The sequence below is a fragment of the Notamacropus eugenii genome, chromosome 2, assembly GCF_028372415.1.
Source record: "Notamacropus eugenii isolate mMacEug1 chromosome 2, mMacEug1.pri_v2, whole genome shotgun sequence".
Lineage (NCBI taxonomy): Eukaryota > Metazoa > Chordata > Mammalia > Diprotodontia > Macropodidae > Notamacropus > Notamacropus eugenii.
This window is the reverse complement of record NC_092873.1, coordinates 322,740,913-322,755,417: the sequence shown is the minus strand read 5'-3', so window position 1 is coordinate 322,755,417 and position 14,505 is coordinate 322,740,913. Positions and strand designations below refer to the sequence as shown.

The window sequence follows — 14,505 nt, the reverse complement described above, 5'->3', positions numbered from 1 at the left end:
AAAAAATACATCCCTCTTCTTTGCAGACAAGTCAGTAAATGGATATGAAATGGCGTGATGTCTTCAAATTTTGTTGCTCAGTTATGTTTAATTGCTTTTCTTTATTACAAAGGAGGGTTTAGTGGGGGAGGGGAATATATTGGAAAATTTACTATGGTGTTCGAGGAAAAAAAACACCAAGAAGAAAACAAGTATATGAAACTGGTAGTCAGTGGATCTGGATTCTAGTTCTGGCTTTGCCATCAATTATTTGTACTACCATAAGCATGTCTCTTGTGCTTCTATCTAGCATTCATTGGTGTAGAGTGGGAGTAATGATAAGATCACACACAAATCTCCATTAAAGCCTTCTTTCCTTTTAGCTTCCATATAGTTCTCCCCATCTCCATGCGGTAGATGTATGTTGAATAATAGATATAGGTCTACCTGTTTGGGGCAGTGGTTCCAAGAAGCCTTCTTCACAATCCTATACATCATCTGCCAAACTCTATTTTGGCATCAAACTCTGTTTTATCATCATCTCTAGTTTTTTCAGCTAATTATTCTCCAATATAGAATCGTATTACAGATTTAGAATTGAAAGGGGCCTCAGATCATGATTTTAGAAATTTGAAAACTGAGATGTAGAGAAGTTAAATAAGTTGCCCAAGATCACATGGATAGTAAATTTTTAAAAATTAAAACAAATTTCCTTTTTTCAATTTAATATTTTGTTTTCTTCCAACTACATGTAAAAACAATTTTCAATGTTCATTTTTAAAACTGAGTTCCACATTCTCTTCCTGCCTCTCCACCACTCTCATTGAGAAGGCAAGCAATTTGATATAGGTTATATATGTGTAATCATGCAGAACATTTCCATGTTACCCATGTTATAAAAGAAAACATTAGACCAGAATAAAAACCCAAGAAAAAAAGTAAAAAAATATGCTTCAATCTGTATTCAGATTCCATCAGTTCTTTCTCTGGGGATGGATAGCATTTTTCATCATAAGTCCTTCAGAGTTGTCTTGGATCATTGTATTGCTTAGAATAGCTAAGTCATTCACAGTTGATCATCTTACAATATTGTTGTTACCGTGTACAGTGTTCTGGTTCTGTATCAGTTCATGTAAGTCTCTCCAGGTTTTTCTGAGAGCATCCAGCTCATCATTTCTTATATTGCAATAGCTTTCCATCACAATCATATACTACAAATTTTTCAACCGTTCCCCAGTTGATGGGCATTCCCTCAATTTCTAATTCTTTGCCAGGGCAGCTAGGTGGTGCAGTGGATAGAGCACCAGTGCAGGAGTCAGGAGGACCTGAGTTCAAATCTCACCTCAGACACTTGACACTCACTAGCTGTGGGACCTTGGGCAAGTCACTTAACCCCAACTGCCTCATCCAGGGTCATCTCTAGTCATCCTGATGAATATCTGGTTACTGGATTCAGATGGCTCTGGAGGAGAAGTGAGGCTGGTGACCTGCACAGCCCTCCCTCACTCAAAACAAAGTCAAGTGAAGTCATGTCATTATTTCTCTGATGGCATGGTCTTCTTCTGCAATGAAGGACAGACACACAATTCTTTGCCACCAGAAAAGAGTTGCAATAAATACTTAGGCATAGTTTTAAATTGCTCTACATAACGGCTGAATTAGTTCACAGCTCCACCAACAGTGCATTACTGTCTCAATTTCATCACTTCTCCAACATTTATCATTCTCCTTTTCTGTCCTCTTAGCCAATTTAATAGGCATGAAGTAATATCTCAGTATCATTTTAATTTGCATTTCTCTAATCAATAGTTATTTAGAGCATTTTTCATATGACTATATATATCTTTGATTACCTTATCTGAACATTTGTCAACTGGGGAATGGATTATTTTTTATAAATTTAACTCACTTCTCTATATAGTTGAAAGATGAGGCCTTTATCAGAGAAGCTGGCTTCAAAATTTTCACATTTATGATTTTCTAACTTTATTTCCATTTTATTTCTCCCATTTATTCTATTCTCTCTCTCCTTTCACCCTGTCTCTCCTCAAAAATGTTTTGCTTCTGACTGCCAACTCCAATTTGCCCTCTTTTATATCATCCTCCCCCCTACGTACACATACACACTTTCCCTTCTGCTTTCCTGTAGGGTAAAATAGATTTCTATACCAAATTGAATGTGTATGTTACTACTCCCTTTGAGCCAATTCCAGTGAGAATAAGGTTCAAACATTCCCTACCACCTTCTCCATCTTCCCCTCCATTCTAATAAGTCTTTTATGTGAGATAATTTAACCCATTCTACCTCTCCCTTTCCCTGTCTCCCAGTGTATTCCTCTTTCTCTTTCCTTAATTTATTTTTAAAGATATCTTCCAATCATATTCAACTTACACCTATGCCTTCTGTCTATATATGCTCCATCCAACAGCAATAATAATGAGAAAGTTCGTATGAGTTACAAGTATCATCTTCCCATGTAGGAATGTAATCAGTTTAACCTTATTAAATCTCTTATGATTTCCTTTTCCTGTTTATCTTTTTATGCTTCTCTTGAGTCTTGTATTTGACAGTCAAAGTTTTTATTCAACTCTGGTCTTTTCATCAAGAATGCTTAAAAATTCTCTGCTTCATTACATGTTAATTTCCTCTCCTGAAGGATTACACTCAGTTTTGCTGGGTTGGTGATTCTTGATTGTAATCATAACTTCTTTGCCCACTGGAATATTATATTCCAAGCCCTCTGATCCTTTAATATAGATGCTACTAAATCTTGTGTTATCCTGACTGTGGTTCCACAATACTTGAATTGTTTCTTTCTGGCTGCTTGCAGTATTTTTTCCTTAACCTGGAAGCTGTGGAATTTGGCTATAATATTCCTGAGAGTTTTCATTTGGGGATCTCTTTCAGAAAGTGATCAATGGATTCTTTCAATTTCTATTTTACCCCCTGGTTCTAGATTATCAGGACAGTTTTCTTTAATAATTTCTTGAAAGATGATATCTAGCCTCTTTTTTTGATCATGGCTTTCAAGAAGTCCAATAATTTAAAAATTATCTCTCCTGGATCTGTTCTCCAGGTCAGTGTTTTTCTAAGATGTTTCCCATTGTCTTCTATTTTTTCATTCTATTACTTTTATTTTTTCTTGATATTTTATAGAGTCATTAGTTTCCACTTGCTCAATTCTAATTTTTAAGTAATTATTTTCTTCAGTGGGGTTTGTACCACCTTTCCCATTTGGCCAATTCTGCTTTTCAAGGCATTCTTCTCCTCATTGGATTTTTGTACCTCTTTTACCATTTGGGCTATTCAGTATTTTTTTTCTGTGCCTCCTTTACTAAGTTGACTCTTTTTTCATTATTTTCTTGTATCATTCTCATTTCTCTTCCCAATTTTTCCTCTCCCTCTCTACTGGATTTTTAAAACGAGCTCTTGCCTGGCCTGAGGCCAATTCGGATTTGCCTTGGAAGGAATTTTGACTTTGCTACTTTTTTCTGAGTGTGTATTTTGATCTTCCTTGTTACAATAGTAACTTTCTGTGGTTGGAATTTTTTCTGTTGTTTGCTCATTTTCCAGTCTATCTCTTGACTTTTGATTCTTTGTTAAAGTAGAGTTGTGCTTCCAGAGTGGAGGGCACACTGTCCCAAGCTTCAGGGGTTTTGTGCAGGTTTTTTCAGAACTACTTCTAGGAACCTGTAATTTTTCAGTTCTTCCAAGGCGGTATGATCTGAGGAGAGGTGTTTACTCCTCTCCTGACCTGTGCTCTGGTCTGAGTGACCATAAGCACTCTTCAAGTCTGGAACTGTGATGAGGGTCCCTTCTCTCCTGCAGCCACAAGTTCTGGTGTGCTAGTGTTCCTCCTCCCCCTGGGACTACCACCCAGAACTTTGATCTAGTTCTGAGTTTAGGCAAAGCAACAAAGTCCTGTCCCTAATGCCAGCCAAGAAACACCTGTAATCTACTTCTGAGCAGTTGTTCAACTTCCTTACCTTTTGTGGGCTGAGAGCTCTGAAAGAAGTTGTTGCCACTGCTGTTTCGGTGGCTCCCAAAGACTGCTCCTAGTTTGCTGGGGCTGGGACTGGGTCTGTGCTGGTATGGCCTTTGTTGGACTGTGCTCTACTCTCACCCTGAAGCAACAGACCTTTCCTCCCAATCTTCTAAGTTGTCTTTGGGTGGAAATTTATTTCATTGTGTTCTTTTGTGGGTTCTCCTACTCCAGGAATTGTTTTAGGTCATTATTTAAAGGTTTTTGGAGGGGTTTGGGGGAGAGCTCAGGTGAGTCCCTGCCTTTTTTCTGCCATCTTTGCTCTGCCCCAGTAGTAAATTTAAGAACTGAGATTTCTCAGTCCATCATGTAACCAGTTCCAAAGTTTTGATGAAAGAGTTAGTGAAGTCACCTTATATGTTAGTTTGCACCCAAAAAAAGGTAAAGTAAATGAGTTTGGATTGATCATTCAATTACCCACCAAAGGCAGGATAGAGACAAAAAAGCCCCAAGCCCTCCTGAGTCTCATTCCAGATCTCCATTTGTTTCTCTGTCCTTGCACTATTTCCAACCCAGAATCCTGATCTGAAAGTAAGTTAAAGGCTGAAAAAACTTGCAAAACATATTAATTGGAGTAAGGAATGTGAAGGGTCCTGCCATCTCTCATGGAGGAAAAGAAAAGAAAGGGGAAGGTTATCGAGGGCTTTGTTCTATCCATACAAATTTCTTCTGCTCATCAATGATGGCTAAGCGGGCACAGTTGACAAGAGAATCCACATCACTCCAGCCATCAGGGGCTAGACTGGTATATAAACAAGGGATCTTCTCCAGTTCAGCCTCCTCACGCTTGGCAATTTCCAGGACTTGTTCTTCTGTAGTTCCAAGTCGTTGCAGGGTCTTTCTGTTTTAATAAAATAGAGAATAAGATGGACTTAGATAGAGCCATGAGAGAGACCCCTGGAATACTAAATGGGGGGGTTGGAGTGACAGCAGGAAGAGGACAAAGGATGTATCCTTTTCTCCACCACTTGCACATTGGGAATCTTTTCATGTAACACGTAAGTCAGTTCCTATCTCACCACTCATTTTGAGCATGCCCAAATCTAAAGATCTCCATAGATCAAACTGTATTGTTCTTCCTAAAGCATCTTGGGTAAGTGAATCCTAGGATTCTAGGATACTGAGCAAAGTGTTCAAGGACTCAGGTCACTACTCCTCTGGGTTCCTCTGTATAGGCAGAACAGAGAGATGGAGATGTCACTCATTACATTGTGTTTTCTATAGGGAAAGAAAGGGCCCTTCGAATGATGAAGGCTATTTAATTTTTAAATTTAATAGTATTTATATAGAGCCTGTTTTGTTTAAGGCATCATGCTAAACTCTTTATAAATATTATCTCATCTGATCCCTCACAACAAACCTGGGGGGTAGGTGTTATTATGATTCTTATTTTACAGCTGAGGAAGCTGAGGCAGAGGTTAAATGACTTGCCCAGTCACAGCTAGTAAGTCTCTGGGATCAGATTTGAATTCAGGCTTTCTGACTTCAGGCCTAGCGCTCTATTTACTGCACTACCTAATTGCTTCCATGGAACTACAGAATAGAAATATGTCTGAGACTGAACCTGGGCCCCAGACAACTTCTCCAGTGGAATTGTAGGGGAAGGATCAATTTATTGTTTTAAAATAGAGGTGACATGAAATCCCCAATACTGTGGCCTAAAATAAAAGTTTCCAATATCTACTTTATTCTTGTACTGAGTTAACTTAGACTATCCATGTTAGCTAGAAATAGGGATAGGGATAGGAATAAGGACCAGATCTGTGATTTAATTGATATAGGGAACTCACAGATAAGTAAAACCTCCATAAATCTGCAATTTAGAGGCTTACAAAGTTGCCTAGAGAGACTAATGACAGATTAAGTGAAAAAAAAAGATTAAGTGACTTGTCCAGGGTCTCACTGGTATATGTCAGAATGGAGATTTTTGAAACCGGGTCTTTGTGGATCTGAAGCCAGCTTATTATCCATTATGACACAGTGACAAATTTACTGAAAACAATAACCAAAAAATGTCTTTGGTACAGAAATGACAAGTCCAAGACAGACTCCTCTTTCAGAGTTGTTCTCCGGGGTTGCAATGTAAACCAGAGCCATAACTAAAAATTTTAGCACCTGGCTCAAGCTTCATAAGATTCTTAGGGTCATAGATTTATAGCTGGGAAGGGACCTTATTGGTCCTCAATCATCCTTCCCTCTATTTTCAAGAAGAGAAGACTAAGATTCATAGAAATGAAGCAACATGACCGTGGTCACATAGGTTGTAAATGGTAGAGTTGAGATTTGAACTCAATCTTCTAACCTAAAATCCAGAATTCTTTGGACTATACTTCACTGCCTTCCACCTCGGACAAGCAGCATGAAATGTGTCCTTAAATCAAAATTTTAAGACAGTTGAGAGGCAGGAAGAAAGACAACATATAGGGCCCCATGGTGAGAGAAAGCCCAGGACACAGGACACCATAAGATTGCTACTGGACAATCCACAATTTAGGCAGAAGGAGCAAGGCTAAGGGGAGAAGGAGCTCAGCTGGAGAAGAGGCCTGCCAACTACTAGCTTCTTAACTAATTATTCTCACCAATTAAATGCTAAACTTATTTTTACAATGCTAAAAATAGAAGTGCAACCAGCACTCTCTAAATTTCAGTGTCCTATGGCAAAGCTCTCATCTCTCTGTCCTAGTTATGATGTCACCCAGAACTGCCTTCTTGGAAGAACTGCCCTTTTCAAATGGTGAAAGAATCTGTACAATTGTTTTTTTGTTTTTGGTGAAGAGGAAGTGAAAGGAACCTGAATCCTTCTCTGTTCCCCTAGGCATCATTGGAATACATCCTACCGGAAGTCTGAGGGGACTCCAGTGCTAGCTAAAATTACTAACCCCTCCCATGCCTAGAAGTATGTACATACTTGAGTTTCTTAGCATTCTTCTCAGTGACAGAGATGTGGACAATGATAGGGAAGATCTCAGTCCTATGTAAGGCTTGCACACTGTTCAGCCTTATGTCCAAGAGACAGTGTATATTCTGTAGGAAATAAGGAGAGGGTTAAAGCTATTGGCACCAGGGAAAAAATGACTGGAACTCGCAGGACCATCCTGTACTCTTTAAAGGCTGGGAGGGTATCTTTGTGTCCCTAATGTTTCACATAGAGTCTTGTCCAGAGTAACCTTTAATAAATACTTATTGGCTTCAATTGAACAATCCTGTGGAAGGTAGATAACTGATCCTGACTCGGACTCCCTAGGAAAGGACATAACAGGAAGGAATTGGAGAAATATAATTAACTTCAAATAGAAAGATGCTGTCACCTGTACAAAGCTATCACCTCTGTGTATTTCACTTGACCTTTGATACACCATTTGCCATAAGGAAATTAGTTACAGAATAGCCAAGCTTTTCTAGAGGGTTAGGTTTGGAAGGGTCTTCAGCTCAACCGTGTTTGGGTGCAACTCTGTCTGCAAAGACCTTTCTGCACTGACTTCTCCAGTTGCCTTGGGCCTTTCTCTCCACTCTCCCTCTTGGCTTATGGAATAGATCTCCTGTACCTTCTGTACCAAGGACTCTACTGCTTGGTAGGTTATGTAACTGTGGTGGCTGGGCTCCTCCTTTTCATGGATTATGTCTCCTTTCTGTCTTCGTTCTTCATACTCTGCTTGACTCAGATACTCTGAGGAGGCAAACAGGAATGGGAAGGAAAGGTCCATATAAATACAGGAATTTTGTACAAAAGGGGCCTATATCATGGGGCACATAAAGATGGAAGTAACCCAAGGAGTACTTGGGGGATCTTCACAGATAGGACAATACCCCATATAGTTATGGCCCTAGGAGAGAGTATTATGCACATAACTTCAGGCAGAGCTTTAAGTAGCCTGGAATGATCGGGTCTTTGCCTCAGGGCTCCAACAACCCACAGTAGGTTTCCCCATTTTCACCTTATGGTCCTCCTCTGGACCACTCTGAGATCACTACTCCCAACTACTCTGTTGTGTGTCTCTATTTAGTCTTATCTACGGCCCAACCCCCACTCCAAACCCTGTGAGGGCACTGGGGGATTCCCTGAAGGAAAAGGCCAGGTCACCCTCACTGAACCAGTTCTACAGATTAAAAAAATTCCTCTTTGTGGCTGAGTTTAGCCCCCAGGGATGTCTGTTCACAGAAAGCTCCTCAGTCTACACGAGATTTTTCTCCCCATATGCCACTTTTATAAACTGGGCTCTATTTCAAGACAGGAAAAAGCCTGGAGCTTGATACCATAGAGCAATGAATGCTAAATTATCTACACAAATGGAGGACAGCAGAAGTACAAAATCTCAAGTAACAAATAAAGCAAAAATAATTTCCATTTGGCCTTGAAATGAATTTTAACCAGATGGGAGGAATGGGGAATAGTTGTAGAGGTACTGCCACCATTATGCTTTGTTTAGGTTGAGTCTTCTCTCCAGTTCATTGCTCTAGCTTGAACAACCTTTTGGACCTGTCATCCAGCGTGTTAGCTATCCCTTCCAGCTTTGCTGATAGATGGCATTGTGGATAGAATGCCAGGCCTTGAGTCAGGAAGACACATCTTCCTAAGTTCAAATCCAGTCTCAGATACTGACTAGCTGTGTGATGGTGGGCAAGTCACTTAACCCTGTTTGCCTCAGTTTTCTCATTTGTAAAATGAGTTGGAGAGGGAGATGGCAAACCACTCCAATGTCTCTGCTGAGAAAATTCCAAATGGGGCCATAAAGAGTTGGACATCACTGAAACTACTAATCAATAACAACCACCTAGATTAGCATCATCTGCAAATTTGAAAAGTACCCATGCCTATATCCAAGTCATTGAGAAACATGTTAAATAGAACAGTGTCAAGAGCAGATCTCTGAGGTACTCCAGTGGATACTAGCTGTTAAGTTGACATGAAACCAGTAACAGCTAATACATCATTCCTGTGATCTGTTATCTTGACAATCCTATCCAAAAAGGAAATAAGGTGAGTTTGCTCTATTCTTAACCCAAAATTAAATGGGCATTTTAGTATGACACAGAAAAACCTTAGTGGTCTTTCGATCTTCCTCCACCATTAACAGCAGGTTGGTGCGGTGAGGCATGATGAAGGTGCTGTGTTAGTTAAAAGAAGAGACAGTTTCCTGTTCTGTCTCTTGCTTCATCTCTCCCATGTGGCAAGTAGAGCTCTGTGTCTAGGTTTGCTTTTAAACATGCAGTGAGTTATCGGCTTTTCCAGTCCAGCAGTCAATAATCATTTAAAAACCTTCAGCTCTGAGGCATATGCGACCAGAAGCAGGCCTCAAAGCTCTCAAATGTTTGAACCAGAAGGTAGAAGGGTAATTCTGACCATAGGCTCTGGGATAGCATCAAGTTATATGTGTAACCGGCATTCTCTTGCTTTCTGCTCCAAGTAACATCATGTAAATATGAGACTTCCAGTGAGAGGTTGGGGAAAGGTTGGCCTCAGCAGTATGGTGGCCTTGGCAATATGGTGGCTTTTTCAGGGTTTTCAACTAGTAGAGCTTGCTCCTGGGTCCCTGGCTCCTTTTTTTCCTCTTTTGCCATTTTCTCTTTCTTTCCCATGGCAATGGCTGCAGCATATATTGTCATGTGCAGATCCTGACATGTTTTTATCTTCTCTGTTAAGTTATCTTCATTATCAAGGGAGAATGCTATGGTAGATAACCAAATTTTTAAAAATTACTGTTTTGGTATCATCCGTCTATTAGATTGATTTGTATAATTAAATTCAAAAAGGGTTTTTGAAATTCCAGTCGAAGTGCACTCTTCTCCTTTTCAAAATCATTCCAAACATCAATATTATTTTTGCCGTTTGTTTCATTATTAGGGAATATGATGTCCCATTTGCTTTTGATGTAGTATTGGCATACAACAAAAACATTCATATCTTCATGTTTCACGTGCCCTTGTGGTTTGTCCACTTTAGTGGTCAATAAAATCTGCACTGAAGCATTAGTAATATTTCTGTTTTATTTCAATGTATTTTGCCTTTTTTGGATACCAAAGCATGGAGGGCCTCTCATTTTGCTTTCCTTTGTACCAGATTAATCACATACAATGTGAGAATGGTCAGCATACAACGATATGCTTTCCCATCTTAATTCATCTTAAATTAAATGAATCTAAATTCATAGGCCTACTTGCATCCCAGTGGCTGTACTACCAGTACTACCAATCAGTCGTACTACCAGAGCCAGTGGAGTAACTGACGTTCCTGTGAAGCTTTCATTGCACCAAAGTGGTCGTAGGGTACACAAAATCTTCATAGTACATCATTCTTTTATACTTCCCCCCCCCCAATCACTGGTTGGAGGAAGGGTTAAAAAAATTCATTGTGCTAAATGCCACTTCTGGATTCTCCATCTCCCACCAGAACTCAGCAGCTTCTCTCTTTTGAGGCTCATACTATTCATATTCATCCAAGTCAAATCCCAGTGTCTCTCTGACATTCTCTCACCTTTCTTACTGAGTCTAGTTCTTGGCTCATAATTTCCCTCCTACATCCTATCCTTATACTTTAGCAAAGATGCCAATGTTCCTTCAAACACCCTAACCCAACCCCCACCCCCAGTTCCTCAGTCTGCTCATTTCACTCAATTTACCACTCTACTCCCACCTCACCTACACACAAAGATGGTGACTTTGCCATCTCTCACAAGTATTCCACTTCCATGATAAAGAATTCTGAAATTCTTTTACCTGATCACAGTCTCCTATTATTCCTTCTCTCCCTGTTCCTATTACTTCTCCCAAAATTATTCTTTGTCCTCACTATGCTCTCCAATCTCTTTGTCTCTCAGTGCTTTCCCAGGCCATCACTCTTGTTCTGGCTATACTTTCCTCCCTTCCCAAATTCAGTCTTTTAATAATCTAGTTCAACTCTATACTATCCAAGCCTTTTGAATCCATTGCTCTCTTGTCCTATTGCTGCGAACACCTTACCAAATTCCAGCCCCGGAGCACTCTTATCACCTACCTTCTTCCCTCATACTTGCTTACTGATGAAGGGAGCTGGAGAAAATCATGCAGCTATTGTGTTTGAGTCCACTACAAACTAATGTTATCTATTCTCAAGTGACCCTCACTGGGGCAAGGCAAATCTTCTATTCCTCCTTAATTGATTCTCTATCTTACTCATTCTGTGGCAGTTCCAAACCTCTTCTCTCCACGAATCTCCCACAGCACTCTCCTGCTCACTCAATCAAGTATCTTACCTCATACGTCACAGAGAAAATTAATGCTATTTTCCATGAGATCTTTTCTCTCCCTCTCTCCCCACTGCACATCTCCTGCCATCCTCCACAATCTCCTTCTTTACTGCAATCCCTAAAGAAGACATGAACTTTTTCCCCACCAAAGCCAATGCCAGTGCATATATTCTTGCTTCCACTGCCTCCCATCTTCTCCAGTATATTGCCTCTACTATCACTTCTCCCTCTAATCTTCAGGCTTTCCTTATCTATTTCCTTCCTCGTTGTCTACAAATACTACCATCCCTTCCCCTTCCTTAAAAAAAAGCTATGGGATGCTTCTGTCCTTATTCATTATTTTCCTTTATATCTTCTTCCTTTTCTAGCCAAACTCCTTGAAAAAACTGTCTACATTTAGAGTCACACATTCTATGATCTAGTCATACTGTCTTACTTGCTGTTTCGCACACTCAACACTCCATCTCTTATCATCTGTGACTATCATCTGTTCCAATATAAATCTCCTTCCCTATGCTTGGAATGTTCTTCCTCCTCATCTTTGCCTCTTAGAATCCCTGGCTTTCTTCAAGGCTCAGCTGAAGGGCAATTTCTGCAAGAGGTCTGTCCCTTTCCTTTCAGGTGCTAATAATGTGCTCTCTAAGGTTATGTGTATAAAAATTGTATGTGTGCATTTTGTCTCCCCTGTTAGAATGTAAGCTCCTTGAAAGCAGGGACTATTTCATTTTTGTCTTTGTACTCCTACTGCCTTGCACAGTGCCTGACATAAAGCAAGTACTTAGTGAATACTTCTTGACTGATTAATTGATTAATTGATTAGGCAGGTATCTGTCTAATCCTATTCAGAAGTGGGACTTCCCCAATTAGACTTGCATTCACTGGCCCCTTGTAACATGTATTTTCTTCACCTTGCAGAGGTATTGAGGTAGCAACAGTGGCCTAAATCCCAGGAAATTATGTTTGGCACTGCCCATTTGCCTGGCTAAGAAGACAGATGCTAAGAAGGAGGACATACCTGCTGGACATTTCTCAAAGTCCTTGAGGAGACTCAACTTCTCGCTCAGGATCCTCCCAACCACCATAGGCACAAAGAGCACAGGTCGAGGTCTGACTGGTTTGTAGAACTTTACCAGTGTGTAAGGCACTAGTGTAAAACAGCTCTCGGCCCAAAAACACACCATAGATGAATCTGTGTAAGGAAAAAATAGTGGGTAAAACTGGGTCCCCAAGACTCTATCATCCTCCTGAAGCTTTTCTCATCTTAGTCCTATTTTCCAGTTTCTTTAGTTAAAACTATTATTCGTCTCTTTTTCATGAGCCTCTTTGTAACATAGAGCTCGTCATAGGGAAATGGTTCCTCCATGATGAAATTTACCTCTGGTAATGGTCCCTTGCTTATCCTGGAGCCACTCTCTGTGGGTCTCCCTTTACCATTGATGAACCCTAGCCATACCTTCCAACTTGCTGGGCTCAGTCTGGCTCCCATCAAAGGAGGAACACAGTGGGTTGGTCTTGGTCTTGTCCATGCTAATTATGCGCACTAATTTTTGTTGTCCCCCAGATGACTGCAGTGAGAGAGAAAGAAAAGGAAGAGAAGGAGGTTAAAGTTCCAGAGAGTGTGTTGAGGGGCCCCAGAGTCTTATCTCCAGAAAGTGTTCCAGGAGAGTAAAGGCCAATCTTGGCACCACTGAGTAAATTTCCTGTATTCCTCTCTCTCCCCATCCCACAGGTCACCTGAAAGTCTCCACACTTGTATCATGGGGTGGGTGTAAGGATAGGAAAACCAGAGGCTACAGGAAAAGGGAGAAAGAAAGGTGGCAGGAGGGAAGCCTCTTTGGAGGGCTGCCTCCAATACAATCCAACAAACATTTAGCAGGTGCCTTCTAGGTACAAGGCATCCTGTTAGGTGCTAGTGATGCAAAAACAAAATAAAACAGTCCTTCCCCTCCAGAGTTATGTAGAATTGGGGGGAGGGGGCTTGGGAGAGAGAAAAAACAAAAGAAATAAAAGTAGGGTGCAGGAGTAGCCAGAGAATGGTAAATTGAGGGCAAACAAAACCAGGAAATGATAACATTAAAGATTATGATATATGCAGATGCGTAAAGCTGAGTCAGTGAATAATGCCGTGCATTTGTGTAGGTAGTCACTGTCAGAACTCAGGATACTGGGGTCAGCAGACCAGCCCCACAGCTCTGGGACCAGAAAATAACAGCTACGAAAAGATATAGAAGGGCAGGGAGAAGGAGTTTATATAAACCTTCATTCAGGATGACAATTTATCCTTTTCACAGAGGCTATGCTACAGAAAACTCTAAGCTCCATCCTAGGAACTCCCTTAGAGGAAAAGTATTGCGGGTCAGATTTTTGCCTCCACCACTCCAGTACCCCAGCAAATGGACCAGGAGAGAATAACTGTAGGACAAGACGAAAGGACTCCAAGAGAAAGTTAGGTCTTGTGTCCCAAATCTCTACCTATGGATTTTGGGGGGATCTGAGAACAGGAACAACCAAAGTTAGCTTCAATGTTCCTGCCCCTCCAGCTTTCCTCACCTTGCGGGTGACTGTGCTCTGCTGAGTCATGTCCTGGATGAGGGTGATGAGTTGTAGCTGAGCCCTACCACAAAAACGGAAGAGAGGGAGTTGGTGACTCAACCATCAGGCACTCTTGTGTTGGTGTAATACAGTGGGGATCTGTAAAAAGAACCTGTTGAGGGAAAAAAGCTGGGACCCAAGAGGTATTGTCCAGTCTACTCTTGAACGTAGTGAGATATATAGATAGATAGATAGATAGATAGATAGATAGATAGATAGATAGATAGATAGATAGATAGATGATAGATAGATAGATATACATACACATACATATGTATACACACACATACACACACACACACACACATATAGCACACTCTTGTATAGCAGGAATTATATCCCATATAGCATGCATCAGAGTGAGCCTGTAGGGACCATACCACGGATCACTCATAGGAACTCCCCTGGCAACTTTCAGGGATATGTGTGGCTTGAAGAGCGTAGCATTTGAAAACGATGAATAATTCCCTTATTGTTCACTGGGTAAGAAAAACCATTGACTCAAGGGACCTTTAATAAGGCATGATCCTGACCACAGTTCTTTTCTCTCTTCCAATATGCTGAGTACATCAGTACTATTTGAGTTTCTCTCTGGAAAGGTGAGAGCAGGGATGGGACCTATCCCTGTCCTTGAAGCATGGCAACTACTCTCATGCGGCAACTGGATC

The 14,505-nt window shown here is 40.7% G+C and overlaps 1 protein-coding gene across 2 annotated transcripts in view; it reads right to left on the bottom strand.

Annotated features, from left to right (window-relative positions):
• Nucleotides 1-687: 687 nt before the first annotated feature.
• Nucleotides 688-14,505, bottom strand: part of CARD14 (caspase recruitment domain family member 14) — an 86,475-nt gene continuing 72,657 nt past the window's right edge. For both annotated transcript variants that reach the window (XM_072645234.1, XM_072645235.1), the window contains exons 16-21: nucleotides 13,796-13,859; nucleotides 12,699-12,810; nucleotides 12,261-12,434; nucleotides 7,568-7,689; nucleotides 6,931-7,046; nucleotides 688-4,863 (exon numbers count right to left, since the gene is read on the bottom strand). In XM_072645234.1, the coding sequence (XP_072501335.1) occupies nucleotides 4,656-4,863; nucleotides 6,931-7,046; nucleotides 7,568-7,689; nucleotides 12,261-12,434; nucleotides 12,699-12,810; nucleotides 13,796-13,859 (796 nt within the window). In that variant the 3' untranslated portion in view covers nucleotides 688-4,655. The remainder of the gene's footprint in view (nucleotides 4,864-6,930; nucleotides 7,047-7,567; nucleotides 7,690-12,260; nucleotides 12,435-12,698; nucleotides 12,811-13,795; nucleotides 13,860-14,505) is intronic.